Source organism: Colias croceus, chromosome 11 (assembly GCF_905220415.1).
Source record: "Colias croceus chromosome 11, ilColCroc2.1".
Lineage (NCBI taxonomy): Eukaryota > Metazoa > Arthropoda > Insecta > Lepidoptera > Pieridae > Colias > Colias croceus.
In genome coordinates this window covers 3,437,630-3,457,652 of record NC_059547.1, presented here as the reverse complement: position 1 = coordinate 3,457,652, position 20,023 = coordinate 3,437,630, and the positions used below count along the sequence as shown (strand labels likewise).

Genomic DNA, 20,023 nt, shown 5'->3' with positions numbered 1-20,023 from the left:
AATAATTTGCGTCAGTATTTTTTACACAATAATAATTTTATTGTCTTGTTATTTATAATCACGATCATCGTAAAAAATAATAAAACATAGCAACTCATATTAGTTACGTAATAAATTATTTATGATACGATACAAATGCAATAAATGCAAAAAAAAAATATTTTTAAAATTGTACAAGAGCTTAATCTAGGATACAAAGATATAATATATTTACATATTATGTACCTACACAAAAAAATTGCTATTATAAAGCCAACTTCATCGCTCTGAAGAAGCTATAGGTACCTACCTACTAACTAAACCAAATTATTCAAAACAGTAATGAAATTAAAAAAAGAAACACAATGTTGCCAACATCAGTACTCCATTTATTAAAAAAAAATATTTCAAATTAAAAAAAGAACAGAATCAATAGACAAAGTTGCCAACTTCAACGCTCTGCACGTCGTCATTGCTCCATAGAGTCTCCACCTCATAGTGCGAGGGTCCGCTAATATCCACATGGTCACGGCGCTGCCAACGTAAACTGACCAGCCGGGCCATTTCCAACCACAGACGAGCTTCGAGCACTGAGAAACAAAAAAAAACACATAATATATTTTATTATTATCTACCTAAATATGTAGATAATTTAAATAAATTTATTACCAAATCTACTACTAAAATCTACAATCATGGAAATGGGTATATGGGGCAGACGAAGGTAAATATCACATCTGTTTTACTGATCAATAAAATGAAAAAAAATCATTGTGGAAACGGTGTTTAGAACTCTATATTCTGCCAATTGTGGACCCCAAAATACAGGCTGTCCTAGTTTGGGGTCCAAATGTTACATGTTTGTACCTAACCCACAAATTGTTCAATAAATGATTTTATTTTTTTTATTTTTTTATTTTTTTTTTCGATACTGTCATAATATATCCTTGTCCAATCTTTGTCTGCTATCATGATTTTAAGTTGCAAATATAGGTAGGTAATAAAGAATAGAAATATGAACCAAAAACTATACTAACAGAACAAAAAAGAGAAAGCCGTCAAAAACAAAGGGTTGATGCATCCATTGACCACGCTCATGGTGTAAATCAACGCTCCAGCAGTCGGCGCCTGTCTCAAACACAGGCCACGCATTGTAGCACCAAGCCATGGCAGAAATAGATATTCACTTAGAGGGGATCGCTGGAAGAATAAAATTTTAATTATAGATATACGAAATACGTTCTCTTCTTGTACCTAATTTATAAAATTATTGTGTTATACTCGTAGGAAACGGGGTGATCGATTTTTATGAAATTTGATACGTGTTTTAGTAATGATTGCCTATTGAATGTAGGTGTATTTTTTAACTCTAAATGAAAAGAAACTAATGGCAGAAAAATGTTCGTTGGGTCAGCTAGCTGCGGTATAAATTTGATTGAATAATTAGACACTTTTGTAGCAAATCTTACATGATAAAAGCATTGATAATGCATGATCAAAACCTAATATGATTTCCTTGCGCCCTACACAAACATAAACAGAATTTTTGCATTGAAGTACGCGTTTGTAACATGTACTCGTGGACTATTTAAATTATACGTATGTACTTACCTACCGGACCGAAATATGTGCACAGAATGATCACATGCGATATATATTATTGTACAGTTGTTTTTTTCCTTCCTATATAGAACAAATCAGTTAATACAATTACCTACTTACCACGTTTGATGAATTCCATATCAATAGTGTACTAAAAATTATAACAAGCGCGTCAGAAGCCTCGATGCACCACATCACTCCTACAGAAATGAAAGAGATTCAATTATTATTTTAAAAAAAGTGTACCTAAAAATCTATTTGCTCTGCCTCGTTATTATAAGTATAGTATACTTATTTATATTTATTACTAGTGGTCCGCCCCGGCTTCGCCCGTGGTACATATTTCGAAATAAAAGGTAGCCTATGTACTTTCTCGGGTATCAAAATATCTCCATACCAAATTTCATGCAAATTGGTTCAGTAGTTTAGGTGTGATTGAGTAGCAGACAGACAGACAGAGTTACTTTCGCATTTATAATATTAGTATGGATTATCATGCTTGACTGCAAAGGATTCTTAGGTGCCAATGGTGTTAATTTAAAAATTAAATAACGACATCCTAATACTAGCAACTCTATGTAAATTGAATTTTTACTCACTAGACACATCAATATCATCGATATACAGTTTATCATCCTTGCTCATCACCATGAAGTGTAAATCATTTGCCAACGGCTCTTCATCAAACGTCACAACTTCGAATTTCACATTGCTCACCATCCCTAGGGAAAAGCAAACAAATGCTACGAAAGTAGCTGATAATGTTTGCTTTGAATTAGAAGCTTGCAATCTCTCCGCTCTAAAGAACGTTTTGCTCCTCATATATTCGATACTTGTACTTATATAATCAAAGAAAGCTCCGATAAATGGTATTCTAGATTTTGCATAACTCATATGTTTCGGTACGTCGGGTGAATCTCCACTAGCCATTGTTGATATTTAGTTTTTTGCTAGTCACGTTATTCAATTTGTTAAAGTTCATTCAAGAGTTCATTTAATAAATTTTGACAGAAAATTTTCTTTTTCTATCATAATATTATGAAGTCTACGCAGTCGCCAAGTCATTTTAAATTTTTATTTTATGCTAGCGGTGTAGCGGTCCGCCCTGGCTTTGACCGTTGCACACGTGGTTTTTTTTTCTCCTTTAGAACCATCCTCGTACTTCAAGTAATATGTATTATAAAAAAAGAATTAACGAAATCGGTTCAGACGTTCTCGAGTTATGCGTTTACCAGTTGTAATTCGTTTATATTAGAAATAGATATACATTCTTATTTCTTAGAGCATTTAATATAAATTATTCAATAATTGATTTGTATCAAATAACCAAAATAATGAAAAATTAATATAATTTGTATAAAAAAATACAGAATGTAGATATTCATCTGGTAGGTATCTATCAAATTATTAAGTACCTACCGTAGGTTAAATGGTAGACTATGACTATGTATAGGTACCTAATAATTTTCCTTGTATTATCATCACTATTAAATAAAATGCAAGTCATACTTGCATAATTATAGTTTATATAAGAGTTTATATATAAATGTGAATAGCTAGAGCTGTAACTACTTATTTTATGTAAAGTCATTTTGATGTTTTTGCATGTGCCATGTGCGCGCATTCTTATTATAATTATGCACTCATAATAATATGATCATGATCTTGGATGAATTGACCTAGAAGAAGATTCTAAATAGTTGTAGCAAGTTGTAACAGATAAGTAGGTATTTGGCGCACTGAAAATGACACAAAAGAGCTGTTATTCAATTTACTGTGCAAAAAGTTTGGCTAATAAAATAAAACTGACCTAATTATTAATTTATTTACATACATGCGTGACTTGAATATTTTTAACCGACTTCAAAAAAAGGAGGAGGTTATCAATTCGGCCGGTATGTTTTTTTATGTATGTACACCCATTACTCCGAGCTTTCTGAATCGATTTACGTGATTCTTTTTTTGTTCGATGCGGAATGGTGTCGAATTGGTCCCATAAAAAATTTATTCGGATAGGCCCAGTAGTTTTTATTTTATGGGCATTTTTGCAAGTGCAAGTTTGAAGTCGGTTGTTTTTAACGCAGTTATCACTTGTTATTGATAAGATTGGAGTAGGTACATGTTAATTTTTCATTGCGAGGCTGTGATGAAAGCAAAGGAGGTTGCAGAGAGCGCCCGGGAGAATGACCCATCGGCGGATCCTCTGCGCCAACGCAGACCCGGCAGACGCAGGCGCATTTATGCCCAGCATCAGCCCTAAAATACTTTTGGACGAACTAGCGCAGGGGGAGGTTTACGTAGAAACGAGCATATTGTAGCTATGCTCGCTGCAAGTAAACGGGCTCCCCCTGCGACAGGAGGTGGATAGCCCGGCAATAGGGCGGCGTTATTCTATGATACCGACGTCTATTGCCACCTTATGGGCGCGGGCGAGTCGCCAAACTGCGGCATTCATCACGTAGGCGGCGGGGGTACAAGGCCTGGCTGTTAACCCCTGCCGCCGAACGTGATCGGTGGCCACCGTTGGGTTTTAGTGGGTATGGCTTTTCGCGAGTCCCACATACCCTCTCACGCAGGAAAACTGCAGAGGGGGATGCGTAAATGCATTTCCCAACGTTAAAAAAAAAAGGTACATGTGTATTGACGATAATCATCATTCAAGCAGATTTTTAATGTTTTTTATTAACTGACGTTCCAAAAAAGAAAGAGGTTCTCATTGCTAAATCGCTTCATTTTTGTTTAATTCGTGTTGTTTGGTTCTATTTTAGAATCTGAATTAGTATCGCCTTATACTAGGAATACTTCCCCAATGAAAACATAAATTGCAACGTTACCCCACTAGCGGGGTATCTTTTAAATATTTTTTATTTTGGGGTAGTATTCATAAAATTGGCTTTGTGAATGATTTTGGAATAAATGGTTTTAAAAACATTAAACGGCACATATGTAACTAGTTACCTACGTAAAAATTATATTAAAAGTTAAAACTAGAATAATTCTTAAAATTTAAATTAATAAGTACCCAAAACCTAAAATATTTAAATAAGTGGTTAATTGCTCTAAGATAAGCAAAGAGAATACAAATACTTTATACTTGTAAGATCACTGTAAGATAAGTACCTAGTAGGTACCTACTGACTAAACACAAATCTGAATAGGTATTACAAATCATCGTGAATGAATGAAGGCAAGTAATGCTTATTTTATGCAGTTTCACTTTTATTTAGCAAAACAATAAATATAGATAACAGTCATGTTAGTTAATTAATCAATCGGCAACAATAAACTGCGATAATTCATTGCATTCGAAAAATAATAATTTGCATAACAGTTCGATATGATTTTTGTTTACGTAGGTACCTTGTAACTTATAAGTAGATATTATGTAATCTATGCTCATGACTCAAATGATAGAGTTAAATTACCCAATGACCTATACTCCTATAGGTAGATACTGATAGTTTAGTGGCCGCACGCCGACATAAAATATGAATTCATAATCTGATTTTATTCTTATGCCGCGCGGTTTCAACCCCGTGGCTCCACTCCTGTTAGTCGTAGCGTGATGATATATAGCCTATAGCCTTCCTCGATAAATAAACTATCTAACACCGAAAGAATTTTTCAAATCGGACCAGTAGTTCCCGAGATTAGCGCGTTCAAACAAACAAACAAACTCTTCAGCTTTATAATATTAGTATAGATATGGACCCGGGCAAAAGGCATAAAGGTATTTACAGAGCATCAAAAATATAAAATAAGTTACCCTTACCCTTACCCTTACCGACAGTTTTTCTTCTTGATTATGGTAATATCTATCTTAATGTAACTGAAAATTTATTCGGCATTATTTCACCAATTTTGAACATCAAACTGGGAATTTTCTCCGTTGAAAACTATCGTATTCTCTCGGAATCTCTCTGTATTCTAATTTCTAACTATCCCCTTAAGATCCCCTTCATTGTGCTCTACAATCTACATCCTGAATCCTGATCGGCTCTTTGATCGACGCACACAAACGTAACGCATGTTAACAGCTATTAACAGTTATCTATGTAGTATATACCCAAAGCAATGTAAATAACTGCTATAATGTCCTAAACCACTGTCGCCAAAATCAACACATTTAAAGAACTGAAAATGGAAGGTTTCTATGTGTCTCGTTGATCTCAGGACTCAGCCAGAAGATAGATGGCCAGAAGCGTTCTCTACTCTGGTGCTGTGGATCAAAAAGGGTCAGATTAAAGTAAAAAGTCATGTAACAGAGGGTTTCGATAACATATTTTATGATACATTTATTGGAATGCTTGCAGGGGAAAATACAGGGAAAGCTGTTGTTAAAATATGAGTCTTTTTTTGTAGGTAAGTAATTGCTTGGTCTTAATAAATTATTAAAACCGAATTAATAATTAATTCGTCAAATCATTATAATATAATATTATTACGTAACTTTCTATTATAATATATTATAACCATAAACGAGGCGATTGGCTATTTATAATTATTTTGTAGGTAAGTTTGTAGGTAAGTAGGTAATGTTAATTATGTATTTTTTTATAAACGAATAACTACCTAAATATTTTACAAACATTTTATAAAAATTTCTACTCTTTCTTTTGGTAATTATAGTAAATATTATATTATGTGGTTCTTAGAGCAATCTTGGAGCAATCGTATCCGAACTTCACCTTTAAACAGAATACTTTTAGAAATTAGAAGGCTATATTTTAATCTCACAAATATAATTCAGTCTGTAATGAAATGTGAAAACAAATAGATAAGGAATTTTAAGTACCTATTAACAATAAACATTGTTCCCAATTAAATATATGAATGCGCAATTATAAAACCAAGCTGATCATAAAAATACACCCTGTCATCATAAAGTATCAACTATTGAAAATATTATATTGTTTGTTTTTAGGGTTCCGTACCCAAAAGGTAAAATGGGACGGTCATAAAAAGAGCTTTAAAAATTATTAATGAACACGTTCCGTTCCGTTCATCAATGTTCATGTTGGTTTAATGCTCTAAGATGTTCATAGATGAATGCAACTGGAAGTTGGTTCAATATTATTTCAGCAAGTCTCAAACTTTATTAAACGAATATTATCGCTAAAAACTATCGTATTCCCAAGATATAAGGTTCTAAATTATTAATTTTTAATCGCGCTGTCCTCTAGCACTCTACAGTGTGGGCTATTGATGAATATAAATCTCAATAGCTCATTGACTGACGCACACATTCTCGACGCATGTGACCATAACAACGTCTATGTGTGGTTTGTGTGTATACGTATCACTGCATAAACATTAAAAGCAGGGAATTATCATCGAACACTACAAGTTGTTGAAATAAACTTAACCAGATCGCCCGCGTCGGTGAGCACTGGGCAACTAATAAATATTTATTGAAAATTTGAGTTATTTGTGACCAAGCAAAATTACAAACGCTTACTTGCGGTAAGTACCTAAATATTTGATTAAATATCATTTTACTAGAGAGTTATAACTAGTTACCTATATTCAATAGTTTCAGTAAATTAGTTAATAATTTTTGTGCAGTGAGCCAACTAATATTAATTAAAACAACAGTAAATCGTGTAGGGCAATCCAGAGCCAAACATTACAACGCAACGCCCTCTGTTTCCCACTGACCTTGAAATTCACAGAGGCCGTGACATTAAACCTTGACTTTGTGTACAATACGGTAGCTACCGAACTATTATAAATTAATCACACGTAAATTTTTTATACTAATAGGTAGGCATTTTATCATAATACTTAATTCATAATAGTTAGGTATATCACAGATTACCACTACTTTTATGTACAAAGTAGGTAGGACCTTAGAAGAGAAGAGCTAACTACTTAACCCGTTAAAATTTAACGTATTTTCTGTAGCTAGTAAATGAACTAGTTAGTAGCTAACAGATACCTAGTTATTACCTAGATAACTACTTACTTACGAATCTCAATACAATTGTTGAAATCAAGTTTTAACAAAAAATAACACTTTAGTATTGGTAAAATTCCAATAACAAATAGTCATTAAAATCTTTAAATCGATTTATTTTTACTTTACATAACATACAAGTGTTTATGAATTTATTTTTTTTAATCGAGAAGAATCGCCAATAAACTTAATGTGTAGTTATAAAAAAATAGTTTTGCTAAGCTGTCCATTCATTGTGCCATAATAGAGAATTTAAATTCAGTAGATTGTTGTTTCCTGGCTAATAATTATTATGTGCGTCTTTAACGAGAAGATATATTAGAGACTAGCTGTTCCCCGCATTGCTCCGCTCCTGTTGGTCTTATTGTGATGATACATAGCCTATAACCTTCCTCGATAAATGGGCTATCTAACACCGAAAGAATTTTTCAAATCGGACCAGTAGGTACATAGTTTCCGAGATTAGCGCGTTCAAACAAACAAACTAACAAACATTTAAGTACAAACAAACAAACTCTTCAGCTTTATAATATTAGTATAGATATTAGATAGTTGATACAAATGTTAATTGTATGAATAGAATAAAATTTCAAATTGATCTTCCATCTATTTCAGATCCAGACATTTTTCAAAAATTAAGAATGGTGAAGGCAAGAAAGTACGTTGTAAAGAAACATTTCCAAGGTGTCCCTAAGCGTGATGATTTTGAAATCGTTGAATATGAACTTCCTCCATTAAAACAGGGCGAGTTTGTCGTTAAAGCGGATTGGATCAGCGTTGACCCTTATCTTCGTGCCTATAACTCTACTATGCCTGTTCCTTACGACCAGTTTAGTTTCCAAATCGGCACCGTTCAAGAGTCAAAGAATAACTCGTTTCCCACAGGAACAAAGGTCGTTACGCACAAAGGCTGGTGCGATTACAGCATAGTTAGTGAGACAAGTGATCCTTTTGGTAAAGTTTATAAACTACCTAATCTACAAGGCCTACCCACTGAATTTGCCCTCGGTGTTGTTGGAATGCCTGGAGCGACTGCTTACTTTGGTTTCCTAGAAATCTGTCAACCTAAAGCTGGCGAGACTGTTGTAGTAACGGGAGCTGCCGGCGCTGTCGGATCAATCGTAGGTCAGATAGCTAAGATCAAGGGCTGCAGAGTGATTGGATTCGCTGGTTCCAATGACAAAGTGCAGTGGTTAGAAAAGGAATTAGGATTCGATAAAGCAATCAACTACAAGACAGCTGATATACCCAAAGCATTAGCAGAGGCTGCGCCGAAAGGAGTGGATTGTTACTTTGATAATGTAGGAGGAGAATTAAGTAGCACTATAATGGGACAGATGAACAAATATGGAAGAGTATCTGTGTGCGGGAGTATAAGCTCTTATAATGACGATCATACAAAAATGGCAAAGGCGACAGTTGTTCAACCATTTATTGTGTTCAAAGAGCTGAAGATTGAAGGTTTTATTGTATCACGTTGGTCGCAGCCCAAGGATAGATGGCCAGAAGCGTTCGCTGATTTAGTGCAATGGATTAAAAAAGGACAGATTAAAACTAGAAGTCACGTAACAGAGGGTTTTGATAAACTGTACGACGCATTTATCGGTATGCTTGCAGGAGAAAACACTGGAAAGGCTGTTGTTAAAGTCTAATCAGTACTATTTTTTAACGTTTCGTGTTACATTGTATGTATGTTATGTATTCAAATTAAATGTTCATTTTTTCACATCTATTATTTTATTTGTGTTATGTCAGTTATGTTAAGACAAAATATACTTAGGTCAGGCCTCCGTCACTCGCTCAAGGTCGCGCTATAAGTGCCTACCGCACAGTAGGTCGGTACCGACCCAAGCGGCAGTTGGTTGGCACACGCGAGACTGCGCACCCGCGTCACGTTTCCCGTGCTCGCTACCAAGATGCCCGGTTATTGCGATGTGGACGGGTGTCGGAGTTCAAGAGTGAATAACAAGGAATTGTCTTTTTTTCAATTGCCTAAACAGGCAAACATATAGCGGGTCCACGCGAGTGAAACCGAAGGAAACAACTACTATCAATAAGATTTCATTTTTTTTATTGTATAATGTAACATATACATATAATTAACAATAAAAATTAAGTGTTTCAGCAACTCTGTGTTTAATTTACGCGCTCGGTACAACCCACACAACCCTAAAGTTTTCGTTTGATGACGCAATCACGCGGCGTGCGCGGGAAACTCGCTTCTCGGTGCGTGTTCGTAGAGTACATTTCTTACTGCAGCCGAGTTGCGGCGCATTTTGTAGGTAAATATAGCGTAGGTATTTTAGCTTTTGTATGGGAGTGATGTATCTGTTACGAAGTAACTATTCTCTAATCTGTGCTTAGGTACCTACTAGTAATTTATTAATAAGTACATTGAAGTTAAAATGCAAATGGAAAATAGTATATATACCTAGTAAAGCTGCTAAGTAAAAGATAAATGAGGCGGATATTCGAATTTATTATTATAATAATATTACCTATATATTATATTGCGAGAGTAGTTATAGTTATACAGGTAGGTAAAATATAAATAACCAATACAGTTAGGTAGTTTTGCATAAAATGTTTTATCTATTGTTTTGGATATGTACTAGCTACTTCTAAAAATATTTGGCGCTAAGATTTTATTTGATCCTACTTTAATCGTGCCCATTAAATAAATGCGGCCTAGGTTAATTGTAAAAATATTTTCAAATTTAAAATCTGGATGTAAACAATTTTTTGAAACAGAACCAGGATTTTGTCTGGTAACATTATTATAATTATTAATGTTTAACATCACGATGAAAAAACAAGATCCGATACAGAACATCCAAAATCCCCAACTTCTTCAACTCATATGACTCATCGTATAAATAAATAACGTCTATAATTATTTTTAACGCCAAAAAAGTCTAGTCATGCAAATTGATAAAGTTCGTTTTTTCACGATTTGCGAATGGTTATCGTATTTGTTTAATAAATCGTTATAAATTATCGTATTTGTAGACGATGTTATTATAGAATTTATTTTGATTGTTGAAAACTTGAAACGGATGAAATTTTGTATTGAAAATAAATTAACAGGTAGGTATATGAGGCATTGAAATTATATTAAACTAGCTTTATATGAAATGGAATACAAAAATAAAAGTAACGTATAAATGTGTATGTTTAATACCTTAAATACAACATTAAATTACATATTATCTTAATCACTAATCTTACAAATTAAACATTTTTAGCCTTCAGCGAAAACAAAGCAATACAATTCTCAGTCAAAAAAATTTATCAAATAATAATTTAGAATAAATACAGAGTCAAGAGATTTTCTTTTATCATTCACGTTTTAATTTATTTGTAATTTTTTAATTTTAAGGCAATGTTACACTTAAACCTATGTACTAACATTGTAAATACACTAAAAATATAAGGACATTAATTATTATTATTCATTATTAGAGCTATACAATAGGGCTTTTCTAGGTCTATTTTTTCACTAGCCCTATTAGCCACCCATCACAAAGAAAAACCGTCCACTAGAAAGAGAAAGGTTGCTCTTTTTAATAAGAAGTTATTGGTCTGACAGCTGCAACATAAAGATATTATTCTCGATCTAGTTAAAGATATTCCTAAGGGGTTAGAAATAAGATGAAGATTTATATGTCCCTGGATATTATGTGATTAGTCAAGGTGGGTGAGAAATTTCCAAAAGCATGAGACTGGCAGGTGCATATTATAAAAAAAAAATTAAATGAAATTTGTCTCCTATGAGGTTTATGATCTCAAGCATAAAGTGAATAGGTACTAAATAAGGTCTAATCATTTCATATTTAGGCTGTCTCGTTATTTACATATTTAGCCTTTTTAAGGGTTTTACTTTTACATCTATATAAAATAATTAACACGCACTCGTCAAATAAGCTGTAATTACTGTTGTACGCTTTTAAAAATTATTATTCTTATACAATACACCTTTATTAGTTGTCTATGGTTTAACGACTCGTTAAAGTTTCTAGTAATTTCTGAATCCTCAAACATTACTCAATTTTAAGAAACCTTTTGTTCCTGCTTATTTTCATTAACCTGTAAATTTTCATAATCAACATGTTAAATTCAAACGAATTGGTCAAACACCATAATAAGTATGTGTCAATTTAGTCATTTAGCACTCACACCAAAAATGGCTCTTTACTGAGAGCGTAGTCCACAATTATTTTACATAGATAGGTGTTAAAACTATTTCACGTATTGACTTTTTTCGGTGCCGGTTCTTCGGTTTCACTGGGCTTGCGTTTCCTCTTGATGAGATGTGAAATATCTGAAGCCGCTGGCTTTGGTTTGGCCTCTGATGATGAACTGGCTCCGTTGCTTTGCGATTTCTCTCCATTTGAAGGACAGAGCGTTTCTCGTACTCTTTTTATGGTCTAGAAAAAATATTGTTATGTTTTAGATTCCATAATTTATACTAATAGTATATGTATTTTCTCGTAATCTAATATCTATAGATTTATGGATATAACTGATTTTAAATTTTGTTTTCTTACGTCAACTTTTGCAGACTAAAGACTCGGATGACAAATGATAACTTATACTTTCAGAGCTTTTCTAAACATATTTATCAATAAATTTCTAGACATAAAGAATGAGTATTGCATTGTGTATATGTAATTTAGAATATTAGACATCCAGTGAATATTAGGTTATAATTATTGAAATTCCTGTGCATTCAAGCATATTTGATAGCAATCCCATTATCTATTCTTTATGACTTTTCCGATTCAAAAGTGCAGACTAAGTTTAATTGAATAAATAAATATTTCGAGTTTGACATACTTCATAGTCTGAATAATATCATATTTATCCTGTTATCATCTACCTGACCAGAAGATGCCAACAGCTATCTTTACAGCAAATCATTTATTATAAAAAAATCTCCTTATTTATCATTCATAAATTAATTATCTATGCCTTGACAAAATACAGTGCTTCCTCATACAGTGGGACTAAATTTATAAGTTAATTTTATATGATCTGATGGATAATATTTAATATGGAAAATCCATGGCATGCAGTTGGTTAACCATATTGTTTTCAGGCGTCATAACTTTAAAAAAAATGATGTTATTTTAAAAGAGCAATTTTATAGTATCTTGAATACCCTCTGTAGAAACTTTTTTGAACCAGTGGTAAATATTAAATTGCATATTCAGATTATTTCTTTTAAAATCTACCTCTCTCAAACAATCAATATCTTCAATTTTTACATATAAAGGTTACAATAAAAACATCAATGGCCACACACCACTAGCAAAAACCACATGGCCATCAATGTATTGGGTTCGCTGCAATAACAACACGCGTTAATTTCGAACATGTTTATTAAAAAAAATCACAATACAAAAATGGCCTTGTGGTATAACAATACAATGTTACTTACATACTAACCGCTAAAGCGTTGAGATTAAGGCACAGACTAACTGACTAACTAACATAATACTGACAACAATTTTGAATTATTTTTATATTATTGTTACAAATGCCTTGATGCTAACATACGAGAATTATGAATATATATTAACCTTAAAAAGAACTTAACAAAATTTTATAAAGAGTGAAAATTTACAGATACAAGTATAATATCAAAGTATAATTTTAAAATTAACTTGAAATTGTATCATTATTGTATGGATTAATTACATTTAATAAATCGCAGTTACCGTAGCAAAAATTAAAAAGGCACTAAGAATATCACATTTCACAGAAATCAGCATAATGTCAGATAAAAAAGATCAGTCTTGAGTCGGCAGTCAATATATACCTATACTAATGAGTATTATCAGTCTATGGAATTTTAAAAATGTTACTCGCGCCAATAAAGAAAGGAATGGAAAATGGTGGTGATGAAGCGAGACAGCAATATATGAGTTCTTATGTGTGAGAGACAGAACATCAACACAATTTATGATTCCTTCTTTTATGAGCATCGGTTATACCAAATTTGGCATAGTGATTGGCAGAATACTTATAAACTAATAGTCAGCCTTGGGGATTTTTAGGCCTAAAAAATAGCAGTTACATTATGGTTATTACGGTTCATAATAAGCAAGTAATAAGGAAGGAATTAGTTTGTAATTTTATGAAGTTATTTGTCTATTTCTACAACTATCATGTTACAATTTTTAACACTAAAATAGGAATGCAAAAATCACAGCAACAATTTCACCTAATACTAATTAAAAAAAGGAATGTCAAAAACACACAATTTGTAATCCAAAACATTAAAAAACCTTATAAATATAACCTTATTCACAATCAACTTCATAAAACTACAATACACCTAACCATACTAGTTAGATACGAAACTAAGCCTCAACTTCAATATGGCACATATTCTTCTCCCTTATAATCATGTTCCGCAACATGTCTCTAGTCTGCTCAATGCATTCACAGGGTCTTACCTCCGCCTTATAGTCCATCATGTCTTGAATTTTTTCTTGAATCTCAGGAAGTAATTCCTTCAACTCCTTTATTTCTCCCTCCACCGAGTATAAGGGATCTGCGGAGGAGTATTTCTTGACTGTAGCATCGTCCGTTGCTGCGGTGGGACTTTCCAGTGATTTGATTCTAGTTTCTAGAATGTTCGCCGCGTTCTTGAAGTGCGTGATCGCGTCTTCGAAGTTTGACGCGAGGGAGTTTGCGAGACCTGCAAGTAATGCAAAACATTATAATTAAAAAAGATTTCCTACAAATTAGCTGTAAGTCATTTAATAGTCAAATGTCTATTACTGGCCAAAATGTTATTCAATATTCAAGCATGGAAAATGGAATTTACTTTATATATAGATTAGTTTATTTAGGGCTCATTTTTCAATCCTTGTTTAAAACTTATCCATCCAATAAAGTATAACACGATAATATTAAAATGTCACCTGTCAAATGCAAGTAATTACACTACATTTTTGAAATGGTAGTTTAATACGTTATTAAAGGAATAAGTTTTAACCACGGATTGAAAAAACAGCCCTTAGAAGAAATATAATTTAAACTTTAGTGAATATACATTATTTGAGAATTGTATTAATTAATCACTGAAATCTCTCCTGTGTACATGAAGACCAAACTTACCAATTTGATAATGTGTTTCAGCGATGCGCCTATCATCACTGCGGTACAGTTCCTTTTGAATTTCCAAACAGCTTACTGTAAATCAAATATTACCATTCAATTAATATTGATTTTACATAAGCATATAATTGACTTGTTCTGATCCTGAATTATAAACATCATAATATGGTTTTTAGAAAATTGGCAGATCAACCTCACAAGAGACCATGGGACATTACCATTTAATTAGACTTAACCAAGTATGGTTAAGTATATAAGTATAGTAATACTTCATTTAAAATATCAAATAAAAAAAATAAAAGCACAACTTACGCATATCAACAACAGCCTTGTCATACGTTTCACTCTCGAGAGCAACTTCACCAAGCGCAAGATGGACATCAGCTAATAATGTACGAGCTGCTTCCGCTTTCGACTGCGCACGACGCTCCAGTATGCTTCTGGCGAGATCTGAAAACATATTGTAAAATATACTTGGATTAATTTATTTTTGTACTGAAAAATAATATAAGTTACCTTGTTAAATAAGGTAGCTTTAGATTTGAAAGTAATGTAATTGAAACAATGAGGACTGTTTACATTTTTTTGTTTCTTTTTAATTGGATTGTGACCTCATTAAACATTATAATTGTAATACATGCAATAATAAGCATTAAAATATAGATATTGTTTCTAAACTTAAGAGATAATGTTTTAAAATTTTAAATTATGTTTTTGCAAGTACTCACTACTGTCTATATAAAATATAATTAGATTTTATTACTAAAATTTGATGATTACCTAACATTTCCCAAGCCAACTGTAGATTGTCAACATCATCTTCATTGTCAAGGTTCACCATTGATTCATCATTTGCCTCTCCATTTGATGTACCCTACAGAAAGATGTAAATATATTATTTTCTAACAAAATGAAACTCTTTTCATTTATATTTTAAACACAATACATAAACGATCAAATCTATTGTAAATACCATAAACATTTTAAATTATATAAGTATTCAACTTACAACGATAAATGATTTTCTCTATGTAATATCTACGACAGTAGATACTCACACCTTAACAATAGGGAATTAAATTCTTATAATATCTAATGATTATAGGAGGAATAAAGGTCTCAGCACACATATGGGATCGGAAAGGGATCGTAACCGTAACGCCTTTCGCCTCGCTGTCAACCAGGCGTCAACCTACCGTATGCACGTGACGAAAGCGTATCAGCAGCGCCTGTACGTCAACTCGGCTACGGCTAGGCGACACCAGCGTTACGCCTAAAAACGGTAAGTACGGCAAGTCGTAGCAGGCAGAGACGTAAGCGCGGGGACGGAGAGACGTAAGCGCGGGGACGATGAGCCGTTAGCGCTGGAATTGCAAGTTCGGAGCCTGTTCCGAGGGGAGGCGATCACGTTACTATTCCGATTAGTGCAGTAGGGAGTTGCAGTAGGGAGTTTAATACAAACCATTCTGAACGGCTCGAGGCGATATGGTTACGATCCCTTTCCGATCCCATATGTGTGCTGAGACCCTAAAATGTATACCCCGCATCATACAGAAAAAAGATTATTACAGTCGAGCTGTGTTTAACTAAAAAAAGTTTGCATAGAACATTTTTTTCTTCTTTAATACCAGTCTATGTCCGATTATCCCAATTTTCAATCATCTAAGTCCCAATTAATTCAGTTAATCTGCATTCTACTGTAGGTACTTATATTTTATTAACTTACAGGCTGTTCATCCTGTGTGCTACTCTCTGGTTCTGGAGCCTCTGCCTCTGCTTCATCTTTCGTTGTGGACTCCACTTCCCCCTGTTCCACTTCTTTCTCTTTCTCCGTTACATCTCCATTAGCTTCACTCTGTCCTTCCATAGCATCGTCATCTCCATTTTCTTCTTGTTCTATTTATATTTAAATTCATGTAAGATAATATATATTATAGTAAAATGAGCTTGAATAAAATAGTATTGAGGAGAAGGATCCACAACCTTGTAGTTTCTCAAAAAAGTGGTAATGCAAGTCATAGAAGTGTTGCTTTAGTTATTAACAGAAAAGACACAAGAATAACAATAAATAAATGGTAAGTTGTCCAGCATATTTTTATCCAATGCTTTAAAATAATCTATACATATAATAAATCTGTAGAAGGGTCAATTCTGTACATTGAAAATATTGCAAAAATAAATACCAGGGGGTGTTACTGGATCGATACCAAACCCAAATATGTGATTAAATAAATTTTTGTCTGTCTGTCTGTCTTTCTGTCTGTCTGTCTGTATGTGAAGGCATCACGTAAAAACTAACGGTTCGATCTCGATGAAACTTGGTATAATTATACCTTATTATCCTGGGCATAAAATAGGATACTTTTTATCCCGGAAAAATACGTAGAAAAAAATAAATCTTAATTTTTCTTAATTTTTCCGCGCGGACGGAGTCGCGGGCGGAAGCTAGTTAATAATAAAATCAAACATACCATCATTTTCATCATCATCTTCTTCAGCATTGTTTGTTCCTGGCATACCATCACCAAGGACACCATTTTCTTCCCTCGACAAACCAAGAAGAGCTTTACCATACCTAATAAAAAATAATCATAAACAACAGAACCAAAAATGTTTTTAAATCCATTTTTTTTTTCTATTATCCTGCTACGCGAAGACCTCCACCCAAAACAACCATAAATTACACAATTATTACTATATAATACCAACTGAAAATCATTGTGTGTAATAAAAAAGACATTACCATAAATACGCCTCAGCACATTGGTCGGCAGTGTCACCATGTTCCTTGGCTAGTTCCTCACAAGCCTTAGCCAAGCTCTCGACAGCCGCTCCATAGTCCCTCACGGCCAGATGTCGGCGACCCACTGCCAATAATTCCGTTGGAGTGGTAGGCACTTCGGATACTTCAGCCATCTATTTAAATTGTAAAACAAACAATCAAACAACGGCCAAACGTATTTCACCCACAAACAAGTTTGGTAAAAAAACAAAAACTATTTTGCCGGCAAACTGTAACGGTTACTTTTGACATTTACAATTATTACAATAGAACTTTTACACATACCACGTGGACAACAATAATGAGAAACTTTCTAATGCAAAATGTTTTCTATTCATTGTGGATTTTAACAACTTTTAAGCAATAAAATCGTTTTTATACAGTAAACTTCACATAATAATTAAAATGCGAGAAAGTGTAAGTATATAATATGTTAAACCTGTTTGTCCTACTGTCAACTCACCTTTTAAACAATTTTAAGGCAGGAATAATTTAATATTAAGTTTTGCTCGTATCTCCAATTCTCTTTTCGTTTTTCCACTGAAATTTTCGGAGAGTTAATGTGGAAAATATAAATTAATTCATTAATTATTAGCAGCGTCGTGTAGCCGATAAATGTGATCTCTGGTAAATAATGGCCGACCGCCGAGCGCCGACCGGAATGTGAAAGTTGAATCATCTGTCAGATGTCATGTGTCAATCATAACTTTTTGTTGCCATAAAAATAATTGCATTTGTTAAATAAAATCGAAGCATCCTCTTTTTGATAATTGAATATATTTTAATCCAGACCTATGTTTATTCATAAATACATATTAAAACAAAAATCAAAATTATGTAATTCCATCGTGTGCAGTACTTACACTTGACTTACACAAACGTTTTATTTTTGTCTATGACCTTTGATACTCTATAGTCTATGCTTTCAATAATTCAAATTTCAATTTAATGTCTTCGTTATTCCCGCGCTTTTTATGATCAACAATGTGTTTTTACTTGTATTGTCAGTGTTTGCTAGATTAATTTTTATTTTTATTATGTAGTAGTTGTTGTTAATATAGGCTAATGGATGCCTTGGGCCGCATCTGTGGGCCGCATTCAATCGGGTCCATCTACTCACAGTCCGCGTCCAAAAATTTGGGGAAGGTTTCTTGCATAAAAAATATAAAAATTTAAGAAAACACCATGAGAAAATTTTACAACCACCTAAAATCAAATGTTTGCTTATTTTAGGTATGTATATTCATACGTTTAATACTAAAATTTAAAATAATACTTACTATATATGCCTAATTAATAGATAAGTAGATACCTATAGCTACAGCAGTTGCAGCATCAAGTGTCGTCAATTAACTATTACCATGGACCCAATAAATTTAGATTATATTCGTCCATGCTATTACTACTTACTATAATAGTTCGATGAACTAGAACTTCATCTATGAAGTATGAAGTACTACTACAGCTTATATACAAACATAACTACAAAATTTTTCTCTAGGTTATTTTTCTGATTCTGGGATTTATAGACTGCACTTTATTCGATACTGTTTTACCAAATACCGTTTTATCGTAAGTATTATGTATGTATATATAGTAATCCTCATTTTCATTGATTAGGTATTATTAGATTTTTTGTAATATTATGTAATGCAATGCGGCTCATCTGTTCCACAAAGAAACTAATTAGTACCTACATAGTCACATATGTCACTAGGTACTTAGTTTTAAGCTTTTAAGACGTTATCTTCTGAAAAAAACTCATAGTTCAGGATACATCGCCCATTTTTGCAAGTGACTAGGCAAGCTGATTTTCCGTTTGTAGCTTTATTTTGATGAGACACCGAATAATTCCGTGTACGAAAGTCTCGATTGTGGTAGCTAACAGAGATAACAAGGATAAAAAAATTTTGATTTGATGGTTCTCAAATATTTATTACGCAATTTGTAGGACAATATGTCTGTTGAATTATATAAACATTAACTAAGTGAAAACCAAAAAATCAGCTTGTTAGTAATCATTTATGATGACCTCGTTATCGATACACTTTGGAAAGGGGGACTCTTTGAACCAACCATAGATTTTTTAGGACAAATATTTTTTCGAATAATTTAGGTAATTATCTTGAGATTGAACAAAAAAAAATTCAGTTAGTAATAAAAATTTGAGAACCATCAAATCAAAATTTTTTATCCTTATTATCTCTGTTAGCTACCACAATCGAGACTTTCGTACACGAAATTATTGGGCGTCTCATCAAAATAAAGCTACAAACGGAAAATTAGCTTGATAGTAGTCACTTGCAAAAATGGGCGATGTATCCTGAACTATCATTTAACCAGGTAAGAAGCAATTTTATTATTTAATTACTAGCATTTCGACCGCGGCTTCACTCGCGTGGACTACAAAGTGTTTTAGTTCGAGGATTTTCTAATAAATGGAATTTTGGGCATATTATGGCTGCGTGTAAGTGTAAGCGGTTCCCGTGGTTCGCGCGCGTCGATTCGAATTCCGTGAAATGGAAAACTAAAAAATGCATGAAAATTAATTTAGAAAAAAACTTTTAGAGCCTTAT

General features: G+C 33.1%; 3 protein-coding genes across 3 annotated transcripts; 1 reads left to right on the top strand and 2 right to left on the bottom strand.

The window, feature by feature from the left end:
* Positions 1 to 371: 371 nt before the first annotated feature.
* On the bottom strand, positions 372 to 2,583 carry LOC123695400. Its single transcript, XM_045641235.1, has 4 exons — positions 2,181 to 2,583; positions 1,702 to 1,781; positions 1,017 to 1,179; positions 372 to 569 (listed from the first exon to the last, which is right to left on the bottom strand). Exons 1-4 carry the CDS (start codon positions 2,509 to 2,511, stop codon positions 409 to 411), a joined length of 735 nt encoding a protein of 244 aa, XP_045497191.1. The 5' UTR covers positions 2,512 to 2,583; the 3' UTR covers positions 372 to 408.
* Positions 2,584 to 6,853: 4,270 nt separating this feature from the next.
* LOC123695399 (prostaglandin reductase 1-like) lies at positions 6,854 to 9,265 on the top strand. Its single transcript, XM_045641234.1, has 2 exons — positions 6,854 to 7,044; positions 8,153 to 9,265. Exon 2 carries the CDS (start codon positions 8,179 to 8,181, stop codon positions 9,187 to 9,189), a length of 1,011 nt encoding a protein of 336 aa, XP_045497190.1. The 5' UTR covers positions 6,854 to 7,044; positions 8,153 to 8,178; the 3' UTR covers positions 9,190 to 9,265.
* Positions 9,266 to 10,698: 1,433 nt separating this feature from the next.
* LOC123695560 (protein HGV2) lies at positions 10,699 to 18,108 on the bottom strand. Its single transcript, XM_045641443.1, has 9 exons — positions 17,911 to 18,108; positions 17,409 to 17,581; positions 17,137 to 17,240; positions 16,392 to 16,561; positions 15,446 to 15,539; positions 14,978 to 15,115; positions 14,666 to 14,740; positions 13,999 to 14,243; positions 10,699 to 11,964 (listed from the first exon to the last, which is right to left on the bottom strand). The coding sequence occupies exons 2-9, from the start codon at positions 17,579 to 17,581 to the stop codon at positions 11,782 to 11,784; spliced, it is 1,182 nt and encodes a 393-aa protein (XP_045497399.1). The 5' UTR covers positions 17,911 to 18,108; the 3' UTR covers positions 10,699 to 11,781.
* Positions 18,109 to 20,023: the final 1,915 nt, after the last annotated feature.

Excerpts from the sequence above, each read along its gene's own strand:
- LOC123695400 (XM_045641235.1), bottom strand. The coding sequence starts at position 2,511 with ATGGCTAGTGGAGATTCACCCGACGTACCGAAACATATGAGTTATGCA. Across the intron at positions 1,782-2,180 it reads CGATGATATTGATGTGTCTA|GAGTGATGTGGTGCATCGAG; the intron begins GTGAGTAAAAAT and ends TCATTTCTGTAG. Across the intron at positions 570-1,016 it reads GGCTTTCTCTTTTTTGTTCT|TGCTCGAAGCTCGTCTGTGG; the intron begins GTTAGTATAGTT and ends TTTGTTTCTCAG.
- LOC123695399 (XM_045641234.1), top strand. The coding sequence starts at position 8,179 with ATGGTGAAGGCAAGAAAGTACGTTGTAAAGAAACATTTCCAAGGTGTC.
- LOC123695560 (XM_045641443.1), bottom strand. The coding sequence starts at position 17,581 with ATGGCTGAAGTATCCGAAGTGCCTACCACTCCAACGGAATTATTGGCA. Across the intron at positions 15,540-16,391 it reads GCACACAGGATGAACAGCCT|GGTACATCAAATGGAGAGGC; the intron begins GTAAGTTAATAA and ends ATCTTTCTGTAG. Across the intron at positions 14,741-14,977 it reads CAAGGCTGTTGTTGATATGC|TAAGCTGTTTGGAAATTCAA; the intron begins GTAAGTTGTGCT and ends TTTGATTTACAG.